Genomic DNA, 14,091 nt, shown 5'->3' with positions numbered 1-14,091 from the left:
GTAGAGATAAATGCTTTGAGAACAAAGCCCTTACTAGGAAAAAAACCTGCATTACTAATACATGCCGCTGCTTTTAACTACAGCTTGCATTAAAGGTGATAAATGGGGCTGGAAAAACACAACAGGGGAAACAACAGGTTGCACCCAGCAAAGACTGTGAGATATTAATACCCACAGTGGGTGGTTTCAAGGAACTGGGCTTCAAGGATCCAGTCGTGGATGCCCCATCCATGCAGGCATTCAAGGCCAGGCTGGATGGCTCTGAGCAGCCTGATCTGGTGAAGGGAACCAGCCCATGGCAGGGGGTTGGAACTAGGTGGTCTTGAAGGTCCCTTCCAACCTAAGCCATTCTCTGAAGGAACTGAGTGGCAAAGCAATGGCACCAACAGTCCGTGATATTGAATGGGCAAAATCCTGTGATTTCAAGTGAATTAAACCACTCCTGGACAAAGTTTAGGATCGTTAATGAACAAGTTGTTCGTGTAAGTTTTCTTTCTCCTAATCAATAGCCCTCACAGGAGCTGGTTTTGTTAAATCCTGTCCTTTCCTGCTTTATCTGAAATAATCAGAAAAAGCAAATGCCACTTGAAATTCTACTGCATGGATTAAACCCTAGTGTGAGCAGTGAGAAGATGTTAGTCACTTTCAAAACTAATCGATAGAGAAAAACAAAGGAGCTCTGTGCCAAACCACCCGCAGCCACTGGGTTTGAACAGACAGAACAGCAAGCTCAGAGCTGGGAATTTGGCTGCCCTGATTTATATTTGCAGAATTACCTGCAAAGTGCAGACGTTGCACTTTGAGCTACTTGCTTTCTCCATTAGTGGGTGTTTGATGGGGTTGATTTTAGGTTCCACTGTGCAGGCTACCCCTTGGGTCTCCTTGCCTTTCCTGCCCATTGCTTTGTATCTGCCAATGTCCATAGGTATTAGGTTTGACAGCCAGCTGAGAATGCAGAAGCTCCCTGCATGCAAATTAATGCATGCCACATAATGCATTAAGCTAAGGGATAATTGATTGTAATGGAAGGAGTGGGGGATAGAAGTAGAAAGGCAGCCCAAAGTACCAACTGTGAAACTGAAGGTACTTTTTATCAGTATCTGCACAGTTTGGATCCACATCAGACCATGGCTCATGAAAGGAAAAGAGCGTAACATCACAATTACCTCCTCGTCAGATGGATAAGTGAGACTTGAGCAATTCAATATTCTACCTGATAAAATGCAAAGTGGCTGATCAGATTGCAGGAAGTAAAGGTGGGAAAGCCCAGTGGGTTGATCTCCAGCTCCTAGCAGTGCATGGCTGTGCCCTGCCCGACACAGGGCGCTTATCAGACCCCAGAAAGTGAGGCTGCAGGTGGGGTTCATCACATCACAGGGAGATGATTGCACTGACTGCAGTGCTGCTGCACAGAGCACCACTGCAAGAAAGCCATCAGCCATTTGCCAAAAGTAGAAACAGCCCAAATGGTGCTAGGTTTTGTTACCTTGTCAACCAACAGAAAACGCTATTTTGCTCCAGTGGATTTTCGAATCTTTGGGCATGAGGTGCTGTTTTTCTCCGTGCTGGGGATGCAGAATAACAAGTGACAAAAATAAACCACAACAGACAAATGGGCAAAAATCTGTTATTTCTGAGTATTTCCATACATTATTTCTTTTTCTTACGAGTCTGTCAGCCTGTAGCTCTGGCTGTGTGCCTTGCTGTGGGACACACAATGTGAGTTTGAATACTGCAGGTGTCCGGCACTGAAAAACAGCGGATGGCTGAGACTCATCAGGCTGGTTTGGTGGGTTTGATATTGGCTTCATTTGATTGATATGTCCGTATAGAAATAGTGGGAAGTAAGAAAAGCACAAACACATTTGATGTTCAGGTTGCTGCTTCTCTTGGAGCTTTTACCCAGAGACTTCCAGGGCAGAGACCTGTCCTCAGCTGCCTCCACATCGGCCATCAGGGGATGAAATCTGTGCATGGAAATGAGGTGAGGCCACTGAGCAAGAGAATAAACCAGAGTAAAGCAGTACTGAGAAGGAGTGCTGCAGAATGAATTCTTTCCCCTTTAAATCTTTTGTCCAGTGTCAGCAAGTTCATTTTCCAGGACTTTTTGAGCCTCCACCCAAGACATATGTGGGAACTGAGATATTCCTCTGTATCCACTATGGAAACATTGTCAGGGGCATTAAGGACTGAAGATAACCAAGATCACTCCACCTGCTCCCCTACTACTGCAATTATGTGTTAATCTATGATGGATGGCTGAGGAGTAGCCAATTGAGCTGGCTGTTATCCACATTAATAGGCTAATTGCAGATGAATCATCCTGATTGCTTTGCAAAGGAGGCTCTTGCAGCACCGACAGTGCCTGAAGGATGAACAAAGGTCCCTGCCTAGTTTAAGGGAAGTCACCAGAGCAAAGAGATCTAAAATCATAACTTTTGCATTTTAATTATCAGGACTTACCTCTTCTACCTGGTCCATAACATCCAGAGACATCACAGCCCCCTGAGTATCCAGGCTGCCCAGGCTGTCCTCTGACACCAGGAAAACCTTGAGGACCGGTGTTCCCAGGGTAGCCCTTTGGGCCTGGTTTCCCCAGCACAACTTCTCCTGGTGGGCCTAAAGAAGAAGCCGTAAGCCCCAGCACATCTACAGCTTCAATATAACACTTCTATACTTTTCCCATTCAACACGGCAATTCGTTTTCTGAGTATTGTTTCTTTATTTTGGGGAAAAGAATTGGAATTCTTCTGAATTTCGGTAACGAGAGGTCTTCTATTTGGCCTTAAAGGTACCTAGCTCCCCTAGCTGGTTACAAGAAAGCCCACCTATGTGTCAATATAGAGAATCGCCTTAACTCTGGGATCCACCTCAGAGTCACTGTTTTTGTGACTTCACAATCAGCGGTAAACTTCCCTTTGACTTCAAGGTAAAAAGTTCAAGATGGAGGAGTACACCAAATCCTAACAGATTACTCAACAACTCTTGTGTTCCATGAGCTGAATTTTTGAAGAGTTTCTATCTCCTGAGCGTCTGGTCTTGCATGCAAAAATGCAGTAAAACTCTCTGGATGTACCTCAAGTCTTTAAAATTCATCATTACCTAAGAATGGGTACCAAAGAAGAGAGGAATGGTCTCATATCTGAGCAGAGAGGAACTATGCAAAGTGTTGTGGTGGGGAGGTCATTCAGTCCCAGCACAGTGGTCCTAAAGCTGAAGAAGCTTTGAATCTGGCAGCCCCAAGTGGTCAATACAGAGAGACAGTATTTACCTGTTCTGCCTCTGGGTCCTTGGATCCCTTCCTCATTGACTCCAGCCATTCCTTTTTCTCCCTTGGGTCCTGGGGCACCTAATCACAGAACACAGACAAGTGGCTCTTCACTGCAGCCTCCCCACCAGGCTCTTCCTAGGTGATGAGGTGAACATGCTTACAAGTACTTCTGCCCATACCTCTTTCTCCAGGATACCCATCTTTTCCTGTCTGACCAGGGATGCCATTTTCTCCTCTTTCTCCATTGCTCCCAGGAGGACCTGGAGGACCTGGTGATCCTGGCTCTCCTGGCTTCAGTCTTTCTTCCCAAACAGGAACCGGCTTCCTTGCATGCTCATGAATGAATGAGTCAAATTTCAACACGTGACCTGAGAAGGCCAGACAGAAAAGAACTTTTGCAAGGTCACAAAAGTCTTTGTGCTAAAAGCACCCAGTGAAACCAATGGATAGGACAATGTGGTGGGACCATGCTTGGCATTGCACAGAGAGGGATCTCTGGCTCGCTACTTCATGCCATCCTCCCCTGTGCTTTTGTCCACCGCTACTGGAGAAGCATCAAAACAACCTCGGGGTGATTATACTCACTCTGGATCATCCGCTCACAAGCCTGGCTAACCAGCTGGTAAATTGTGGCCAAGGACTGTGGTTCCCCCTAAAGCGAAGCATTACAATTCTTTTTTAGAAAAGGAAGTATTCACGTCTTTATTGATATCTTTTAGAAAGGATCAATATCACACTGCAGGACAGCTTTCTGCCCTTTCTTTGTGTCAGCGTGTGTTACTGAGACATTAATTGCTATGAAATGCATTTTCTTGATTTATTTATTACAAAGCTCCAAAGCCATAAAATTGTCATCGGGAAGCATCAATAATTGCTTTTCTCCCACACATCAAAAAGCCTAGACTGAATTGATATAATTACTGAAGCTACCAAAAAAAAGGAGAATAAATTTCCCTCTCAAATTTCATCAAAACAGATAGGCAGTGTATAACTTAGTAGTCTGTGATATGTAAAATATTTAACACGACCAGATATTACAATATCCTATCTCTGTCTCAATCTTTTATGAATATTGATTCTTATCCTTATTAAACACTAAATAAATGACATCTGAGGTTTTTCTTTAGAAAGTTTTAGTAACATAGGGACAAAAATGCAAAAAGCTGCTTAAAAAATGAAGGCTGAGTCTCTTCATGAAAATTCATAGCTAAGACCCTGGATGCTTCCAGAACCATTTCTAAGCTGTACATCTCTGTGTGGACCACCATGCAGATTACCAAGCTTAAACAAAAGCTTGGCACAACATCCAAGGGAGGGAAAAAGGAAAGTTCCACTGAAAAGAAAAAAAAAAGTATGGAAGAAAAGCTGTTGGAAATGGAAGGAGGACGATGTTAAAAATTATAATGCTGGGGTATTCACTTGAAACAAAAGAAGAAAAGCAGTCTGTGAAAAGCAGCTTGAGCCTGTCTGAAGCTTAATTCACTTAACTCAATCTTGGCAAGCAGACTTGGACTCCTAGAAAAACATAGGATTTCTTTTTAACTGTAAGTCAAGATGAACAAAACCTCCTCTGACAATAAAATAACCTTCACAGACAGCGTTGCTCTCCCAACCTCAGGAGCTCTGTACCTGAGCGTGGCACAGGTTTGTTAGAAGTGAGCCCCAGCCTTATGCCACACATTTAAAACAAAACAAAGCAAACTCTCAGTGAAGCTGAATGGTTTTGTTTTTGACTTCTCAGCAAAGAATGGATTTTCAATTAGCTTTTCTTTGCTACTACAGCTGGTACTAAGCAGCTCATTATTCAGACCCATCAGAACAGCCAGTGCAGGTGAATGGAAAGCAACAAGCCCTTGGTACATTATGTTATTCTGTTCTGAAAATGTCTTCACATGTAAGCATAGCTTGCCAAGCAGATTACCACATCCACTCTTTCGAATGCTTGATGCACAGTACCAGGAAAACTTACTTTCTCTCCTCTTTCTCCTTTTGGACCTGGTAGTCCCTACGAGGAAAGCAAAAGGAAAAGTCACGGACCAGGGAGAGGAGGAGAAAGCAGAAGGTCAGTGGGGATGCAGGTTACATCAGCGGGACGTGGAGCCCAAGCTTTGTTTCCCACACATTCGTACTTCCCTTGACCTTATGAAAATGGCTAAAAGTATCGTGAGCTCATAGGAATAACTTCTGTTCGTGCTTAAGGTGCTGGAACACCATCAAGAAGGATGCAGATATTCCATAGATACAAGCTCAGGATTTGCACATGAGGATTTGCACATGAGAGGAGGGTGAGCGTGAATTTAAACTCTACTTCAGATGTTGAGGAAGAATTACCATAGGAGCAGCTTGCTTACATGCAATGATCTCATGCCTTGGCCTTCTCTGAGACCCATGCTCAGTCACTTACTGTTGGCCCAACATCACCTGGAGGTCCCTTCTCTCCACTGCTGCCCCGGAAGCCTGTCACTCCTTGGAAACCCTGCAGATATCAATTTCAAGACGCAAATGAAAGTCTGGATACTTCCCACTGTTCTTTTTCTGTTTGACATCTCCTTGCAGCTCCAGGGGCACCAGCAGTTTGAGCCTGGAGGACTCCAGCAAGAGCACTGCAGCCTTAAGGTTTATGTCAGTACCTCATCCAGCCATGAGCACAATGTTAAGAGTGTATCACGTATGAGTCATCTTCACATCATTTCCTATTACTGTCTCAGCTACCATCAAGCCAGCAAAGCTGAGTTTTGCCAACAAATTGCAATGTGATTTTTAGATGTGGCTTTAGATCCTTCCTTACATGCTTAGATTTAGGCACAGCCTAGAGCAAAACCCTTTTCTTCAGCCTGCTAGTACCATGCCACCGCTTTTTTGTTTTCCCTTGAGGACCTGTGTTTTGCTGCTAAGTTTTTACAGTAGAACTGTAGATTAGAGAGTAGAAAGTGCCTTTTTTTGGTTATCTCTTCTTCGAGAAGTTTCTGTGCCCTTTGGAGCCATAAAGGAAAGAAAAAAATAAGGTAAAAATGCACTAGAAATACTTTCTTTTGTAGTTTTTTCAGCTCTTATGTTTAAGCTCAGTGGAAATTAACAACTCTTTTGATCAGTGGAAAGTGAAAGAAAGAAGACTTTAAGGCAGCACCATGCCATCTTTCAGAGCCTGGTCCAAAGGCTGCAGTGCTTTACTCACGTTTAAAAAGCTGAGGTTCACTGCTGGCTCCATGTCTTGCCAGGATAAAAAAGTCCAAGTCAGGAGCTGAATGTGGCCCTCAGTATAAATACTTCAGCAGAGCTGCTATGGGATTTAATGCAAATGCAGCAGTAAACAGTTTCCATTTTAGACTATTTAGGACTGCCAAACTCCATATAACTCAGCAATGAGAACCAGCAACTATCAGGTCTTCTATCCATCATCTGAAGCTAAATTCCACTGTTACACAGAACTGGTAAGGCTATGCCTTTAAAGTGGCCGGATGTAAACCAACACATCTTAAAGTTCTACTTGTGATGTCCTGGGCCTGAGAGAGTGCAAATGCACCCAGCTTATGGCCCTGGTAGCACATATAGGAACCAATGTGTGTCTTTCATACCTGCCTGCATCCTCTGGCTCCAGCTGACTTCACTCTGATGAGCCCATATACACCAAACCCACACAATATTTGAAAAATTCTAGCTGTAGAAAAGCTAGAAGGGTAGTAAAACACACATCTCCATGCTGGATCAATTGCCTCCAAGAGGTAAGCTAAAGGCTTTTCTGTTTATTTCATAAGAAGCTGTGAGAAAGTGACAGAGAAAGTGGATTTCTGCAACGTATGTGAGGATATTCCCTTGTGAACACCCAAGAAGAGGGTTTGCCCAGACACCCCTGGATGATAGCAGGCCAACAGTAACCCCAATCTCCTTCTGAGGAAGAGATTTCAAACAGATCCACATTGCTCCTGTACTCACCCTTGGTCCAGGAGGTCCTGGGGGCCCAGCTGTGCCTTCCAGTCCCCTCACCCCCTGCAAAACCAAATCCAGTCCAGTATTAACAAAGGGAGTCAAAGAGACACAGTAAGCAGTGAGGTGGTTTCTCCCTGTGCTATTTTTAGTGGGAGCTTGCCAGAACTGGGTATAAATATATCTGCCAAGCAGGCAAGAAGGTTGGCACCTGGTCAGCCATGCAGATTTGGCCAAACATGAGATGATCCAATAGTTGCTTTTTTTTCTTCCATTTCTTCCAGATTTGTGAAAATATCTTTCACTTTTGCACTGATTGCATTAGGAGAGCTGGATGTTTGGATCCAGTTTGGATTTTAGGCAGCACTGTGTGAAAATGGGGGGGGTGACTGATGCATTTTACCTTTGCACCTTGAAGACCATCTCTGCCTGGAGCTCCCTGCACACCAGGAATGCCCTGTAAATCAGAATTGCTGGTAAAGTTGGCATCTGCTTATCATTGTCCTACTTCATCTTGTAGCAAGTGAAATGAGAAGACAAGAGGGACAAATATGGCTTTTCAGTCTTGCTTTGATTAATTACTGGGAAAAATGGACAAATCTTTGATACAGTTAAAAGGAAGGTGTCTACTGTTACCTGCACGCCAGGACTTCCAGTGTCTCCTTTCTCTCCTTTAATGCCTGGTGGCCCCTTGGATTGAAACAGAAGCACACAGTCAAACACTGCAGCATCTTTTAAAAGAAAGAGAGCCTGCTGCTGCACGCTCACACCCCGCACTGCTGCTGTCCTCTGTGATGCTATGCAGGGAGCTTTGCAGCAACAGCACGTTCATGGGGATTCTGTCATCCCAGACATGCATGCAGCAGCCTCCACCTCCTTGCCAAGTAATGATGATCAGTGTAAAGAGACGTGCCTGAAGACTGCACTGGGCTTGTTTTCATTAGAAGCACACCAGGGACAGTCTGGACAAAAGCGGTCCTTTGCCAGAATGATTGAATGTAAGGACTCATCACCATGAAAAAAATATTATCATCTCTCTAGTGCAGCTGTCTAACTGTTAATGAGGATGATGTCAATACACAGACCAGGTTTAGGGGTTTTGTTGAGGCACCGATTTGTGAGACGTGTTCCAACTGCAAAGAGCAAGAGACGAAGAAAGGCAATGGAAGAGATGACGTACCACAGGGCCCTGAATTGTGATTCCTTGGGAACCTGGGGAGCCTTGCTGGCCACTCGGACCTGCTGGTCCCACTTTTCCAGGTGGGCCTGGTTCACCCTAAAGCAAAAGGTATGAAATCAAAGAAAGAAAGCAATTAGAGCCTGCCCTCCACGAGGGCTGTACTGCATGGCCCGGGTCAGCATGAGCTGTATATGGGATGCAAGATGAAGCTAGGACAGTGGGGGGATCTCCAGCAACCTCAGCAGCCTTTTAGGTGTAAGGTTTAGACGCATCTTCAATAGGAGAAAATGAGAAGGCAGCGCCAAGCACAGCACAAAGACCAACCATTTTCCATCAAGGCTGCTTCCAAGAACATTGCTGACCACAAAATTTGCATTAATTCAGCTTCATCAAGCCCATCACCTCAATTTCCAGAGTCCAACTTAGCATTTAATTAATAACATGATCCCATCCTCCTCAGTGCCTCACTTCCCAAGGAACACCAAGACTCACCTTGGGGCCCGGCTCCCCCTGCTCGCCTTGTGGTCCTCTCCTCCCAGGGCTCCCCTGCCAGCAAGACACAGAGCTGCTGTTATTAACATCATAATCCTTACAACAGTGCAAACAGGTGCCAGGACACTGGTGCGTTTTGCTATACACACAAACGGAAGATGCCCCTCGAGAGAAGTAGCAGGAAATAGAGGCAAAGAGAAAATAAATTGAGTCATCCAGCAAAGGGGGAAGAGGGAGGGAAAAGGACAACATGGCCCCTCCATGAAACCATGTCACCTCCAGCAAGGAGAGATGAAGTTCAACATCTTCAACTTCCTCCCTCCAACTTCCCAGCAAATTTATGCTGGGGCAGCCAGTGGGGAAGGGATCACACATGAACATAGAGAAGAACTAAGGAGGAGCTCCTGCCTGCTGTCCTTTGGGACAAGTCTGGTATTTGCAATACCCAAGAGAAGGGACGAGCTCTGAGATCAGGGCCAGCAAGCAGTGCTGAGGAGACCCAGCTCAGCTCTGCATCTGCAGAACTGCTGGATCAGAGAGAGAAATAATCTTCTGGCACAAACCAATGCCGTGTGAACTTGTGAACTTAAAATACCACGTGAACTTAATCTGAAAGTTTCTATTCTTGATAGTAAAAAAAAACCAATGGATTTGGATTAAGAATTACAGGGAGCTTTGGAAAAAGTTCTTCCAGAAGCACCCAGAAGCTCATTTCATTTGAATCTGGTCAAAAACACCCATTAAGGGCAGTGACCAGCAGCCTTGCCAGCCTTCAGTAAAAGGACTTTAACAAGTAGCAGTAAGTGCTCTTGTAAGGGCAGCAAATTAGCAAGGGTTTGATGGTGTGAGGATACGGTTGTGTGTCAGAGCTGTATTTTCTCTAATGCTTGAAAGAATCCTGCTTTTTAAATAGTAGTACTGGAGAGATGTTTAAACCACAGGGCAATGCAAGCTGCTAATTATGCACTTAGGATATTGAAGCACACTGCGATAGTGGAGTGCGCTGTGTAATTAAACTTCCACTGGAATGAGCACGTAATTACTCTGCAATGGGGAGCTTGCAAATCGTGGCACTGAAGTCACAGTGAAATCACAGCAATGTGAGCAGTTAGCTGAAGCCTCCTCACTTGAGCAAGGAGACCTGAATGTTCCATGGTTCAGTATCTACAGTGGGGCTTTAAGAAAGGAGTGGACAGGCTCGTGAGCAGGGTCTGTGTGATAGGACAAAGGGAAATGGTTCCAAAATAAAAGAGAGGAAATTTAGTTTGGATATAAGGAAAAAAGGTTTTTATAATGAGGGCAGTGAGATACTGGCACACGTTGCCCAGACAGGTGGTGGATACTCCAGTGATGGAGACACCCAAGATCAGGCTAGAGGGGCTCTGAGCTCTGATGGAGCTGTGATGTCCTTGCTCACTGCAGGGGGATTGGACCAGATGGGCTTTAAGTGTCCCTTCCAACACAAACCATTCTATGATTTCCAGGAGTAAAGCTCCAGGAGTGTCCAAAATGGGGTGCTCTGGACATGCTGTCAGATTTGGCTGTTGGGTGCACATAACACTTTCTTCTCAACATTTCTAAAATGTGGGTTTTTTCTTGATAACCACTTCATAGTACCAATCTGGAACACTTCCTGGAGCACGCCACACTCTTACTGGCTGTTACCACTTCCCCAAATCTCCCCTTTCTCTGTACATACCCACTTGTACAGACACTTATTGGCCCTCCTGCTTAACAGAGAATCCAGATTTTGTATGTTTTGAGGTTTTTTTTCTGTTATTTACAAAGAGTTTCGGAGCCACCGATCCATGAAATCCCTGCATGCACACACACACTGAGGTGGCCCGTCCTCCCCTCCTAAGAGGATTAATGCAGCACTCAGACACGCTCAGCCTGCTCCCAGCTGCAGCTGTTGCACTCCCAAAATGCCACGACATGCATAGAGAAACAAAGCCCTGGGGTCTGTGCTGGGCAAGGAGGAACTGCTTTAGCCTGGGATGAAGGCAGGAGATAGATCACAGAGCCCCATGGAGCTGAGGTGTGCAAACAGCATGAAATAAGACATGCAATATGCACAAAGGGTGAACTTACAGGGGGACCTGGAGGACCTGGCAAACCTGGGCGGCCAGAAGTGCAGGAGCAGGCAGGAGCTATGGTGGGGCAGCTCTCCTCATCCCTCTGAAAAGACAGCAAGACATGTGTGCAGCGAGAGTGGGATAGGTGACAGGTAGTGATGGCAGGGCTTCAGAATTCAGTCTTGGGGAAAAAAAACCACAGACACTATGCCCTGGGACTGGGAGGTGGCAGTGAAGCTATGGGGCTGCCAGGGGGCTCAGGTGAGCTCAGGGCAGGGAGGATATGTACTGTGTTGAGATTTTGCCTTTTGAAGGAGACACAGTGGGACAAAACATGCTCTTTGGTTCCCTTCACCAAGGTGCACCCAGTTGACATTTCCAGGAAATGAGAAAAAAAGTGGTTTCTTTCTTGTCTACGAAAAAGATGTGCAGTGTCACTCCTGTGCCATGGTGCACAGCTTCATCCCACCCAGCAAAGAACCTCACATCATCTTACCAATGCAGGAAGATCACAGCATCGGTCCTCCTCTGCCCCTAAGCTGTTGCACACAACCTGCAATGACTGCAGCTGGAACTGTGGGGAAGAGAAGAGGGTTTGAGGAGAAGGTGGCACTGGTACACAGGCTGCACCCCCAAAGTTCACCATGTGCTAAAAATAATGTTTAGTGGTGGTTTGACAGACTCCACGTGTGGTCCCAACTGTAATTACACCAAAAAAGCCATGACACACATAGCAGCCACAGCTCTGTGTCCTGCTAAGCCACCCCTGCAAAAGCTGCCTCTCTGATTTTTTCACACCATCCCACAGCAGCGGGCAGGTCCTCAGGTAATTGGGTTTCAGCACTGCCAAAATGTGAAAACAAACTTTGCTGTCTGCATTTCCCCCTTCAGAGGAATGTACCTAAGAGGAAAAGTGGCAGCAGGCTCCCAGGAGAGCTGTGTTCCATCCCAGGAACCCCTCCTGCCTACACCACATCCCTCCCAGCCGCCGCCTCTGTGATGAACACAGGAGCACACACTGCACAAAGCAAACCAAAAACAGAAGGCGAGGCAGAGAGGTATTTTTTTTCCTTTAGCAACATTTCTCCTCTGTTTTTAATTCTTCTCCATGCATTTAAGCTGAGGAGCGCATCACAGATACAGGTGAGCCTCCTTCATCAAGCAGCATTTAAAGATATCTCAAATTAAACGAGGTTCCATGATAAGCAATAATGAGATGCTCCATCTTCTCAAGGGCAGCAGAAGCTGTGGATGACATGAACCTTATGCTGGGCTTGAAAAGCAATAGGAGCAGAGGCAGCACGAAACTGCTCATTAGTCAGCTGCATCTGTCTGGCTGAGCTGTGAGCAAGGAGAGTTTGGGAGGGAGAGGGAGAGCTCAGGCTCTTTTCTGACAGGCTTGTGATCTAAACTGCCACAGCATTTTTTAGAAAATACAGCTTGAATCCCATTGTGCCCTGGTTTATCACCACTGCTCACGGGTGATTCCAATGCCCACTTTTCCCTGGGGTACCCCAGAGCTTTGCATTGCTCTTTGCAGGACCAGGCAGCTGGGGATATGACAAAGTGTTCTTACTGCACTTCTTTGAGGCAAGGGAAGCTGCAAATCAGTGGTTGGGCTGTTTCCCCCTAGATCTTTAAACCTAAATGCAGAACCCAGGAGTAAAAGCTTCACAGTCATGAATGATTTCCTACAGTCTCACTGAGCAATTCTTCCTCATTCTGCACGTTTAACATTCCTGTTTTGTGGAGGAAACGTGGCAGGGCAGCAGGCTCCTGGGCAATGCCATGCGGGGGTGGTTTTGCCTTTTGGGTGATGCATGGGGCTGTTGCAAGGCACAGTGCGGAGCCCACACTTCCCTTGCTCTGTCCTCTCGCAGGGTGCTGTGCAGTGCAGCAGGGACATACCTGCAAGCTGGCAATGAGCATTGGGCTGCTTTAATTTACACAGCAGCTGACAAGGAGCCTCTGTACTGAAGAGCATTTGGCCATCATTTGCCAAGCCCAAGCACACAGGAGATTGAGGCACCTCCAGACCTGGCATTTCCCAGTGCCACTCAATGGGGGCTGATGGCACAATGGCACAACCTTCTCTTCCAAAGCAGTTCCCTGTACCTGCTGCCTGTTAGGGCAGAGTCTGTGCTTCAAGCATTCAGTAATGAGCCCCAAGCCCAGACCACAAACCCAGGTAGGAGGCGAGAAGGAGAATCCCCACGCTAGGAAAGCTCATTAACCCACAGAGATCAGTGGGATCAGCACACAGCCCTGCGTCACAGCTGCTGTTGGAGGCTGTCAGAGTGAGGACAGTGAGGATGGCACAACCCTCCATCTGTCCAACTAGCTTCACATTTAACCCCCCAGTTTCCAAATCAGGCACGTCTGGGCACTCACCGATACTGATCCACTCCTGGGCCCTCTGGTTCGTGTCACTTTTCCCAGCATGATGAAGCCAGCAGTAGAGATGCTGCCAATGGTGTTGATGGGTCTCTCTGCTATTTTCTTACAGTCCAGATAGAGCTTGATCTTGAAAAGGCTCACTGCAAGGTGCACCTGGGTGGGAAGACCAAGGTTGGACCTTTGCAATGGGGCAGGGAGCTTTTAAACGCCTTCTGCCCAGTTCCCAGATTTGTGCTGGTATCCATGATGTGGATTTTGTGAGCAAATGCACAGAGTGAGCAGCATGATGCTCTTCCCTGGTGGTTCCCTTCTCCTTGGGCAAAACCTTTCTGGAGTCCCAGTTCTGAGTAATTCAGTTCTCAGAACCAGCTGAATAATGTAAATACTGATAGAAAGAGCTCATTGCTCACCTGGCTGGAATACCTTTGCTGTGAGGATACAGACAGACAAAAAACCCAAAGAAGTTATAAGAGATCAGATGGATTTCTCATGAGACTTTATCTTTTCCTTCCCTCTAGCGTTAAAATGTCACCAAAATGCCAAATTATAAAAAATATTTCATGTTCCAAAATTTTTGCTTTTTTCAAATCCTGAAAGTAAGAGCTCCTATAAGGAAAGGAAGGAAACTGCCAGATCTCTCCTATAACTCTCCATCTCAGTCAATTCCTGTTAACAACTCCCTAACGGTATCCATCTTGCTTTGTAGGAAGCCAATCCAAATTCTACTGTGATAAAAAACAACCCTTTTTCTT

General features: G+C 45.9%; 1 protein-coding gene across 1 annotated transcript; it reads right to left on the bottom strand.

Moving 5' to 3' along the window:
• On the bottom strand, nt 1–13,534 carry LOC104914028 (collagen alpha-1(XX) chain-like). Its single transcript, XM_010722403.3, has 15 exons — nt 13,334–13,534; nt 11,439–11,516; nt 10,959–11,045; nt 8,868–8,921; nt 8,376–8,471; nt 7,832–7,885; nt 7,599–7,652; nt 7,205–7,258; nt 5,676–5,747; nt 5,241–5,276; nt 3,857–3,923; nt 3,451–3,639; nt 3,272–3,349; nt 2,464–2,619; nt 1–1,967 (listed from the first exon to the last, which is right to left on the bottom strand). The coding sequence occupies exons 1-15, from the start codon at nt 13,382–13,384 to the stop codon at nt 1,954–1,956; spliced, it is 1,140 nt and encodes a 379-aa protein (XP_010720705.1). The 5' UTR covers nt 13,385–13,534; the 3' UTR covers nt 1–1,953.
• Between the last annotated feature and the right edge of the window lie 557 nt (nt 13,535–14,091).

The sequence above is a fragment of the Meleagris gallopavo genome, chromosome 22 (assembly GCF_000146605.3).
Source record: "Meleagris gallopavo isolate NT-WF06-2002-E0010 breed Aviagen turkey brand Nicholas breeding stock chromosome 22, Turkey_5.1, whole genome shotgun sequence".
Taxonomy (NCBI): domain Eukaryota; kingdom Metazoa; phylum Chordata; class Aves; order Galliformes; family Phasianidae; genus Meleagris; species Meleagris gallopavo.
Note: the sequence above shows the minus strand (reverse complement) of the source record. Positions and strands in the feature narration are given on the sequence as shown.

Excerpts from the sequence above, each read along its gene's own strand:
- LOC104914028 (XM_010722403.3), bottom strand. The coding sequence starts at position 13,384 with ATGCTGGGAAAAGTGACACGAACCAGAGGGCCCAGGAGTGGATCAGTA. Across the intron at positions 8,922-10,958 it reads CAGGTCCTCCAGGTCCCCCT|GGGAGCCCTGGGAGGAGAGG; the intron begins GTAAGTTCACCC and ends TCTTGCTGGCAG. Across the intron at positions 5,748-7,204 it reads CAGGACCTCCTGGACCAAGG|GGTTTCCAAGGAGTGACAGG; the intron begins GTGAGTACAGGA and ends TGATATCTGCAG.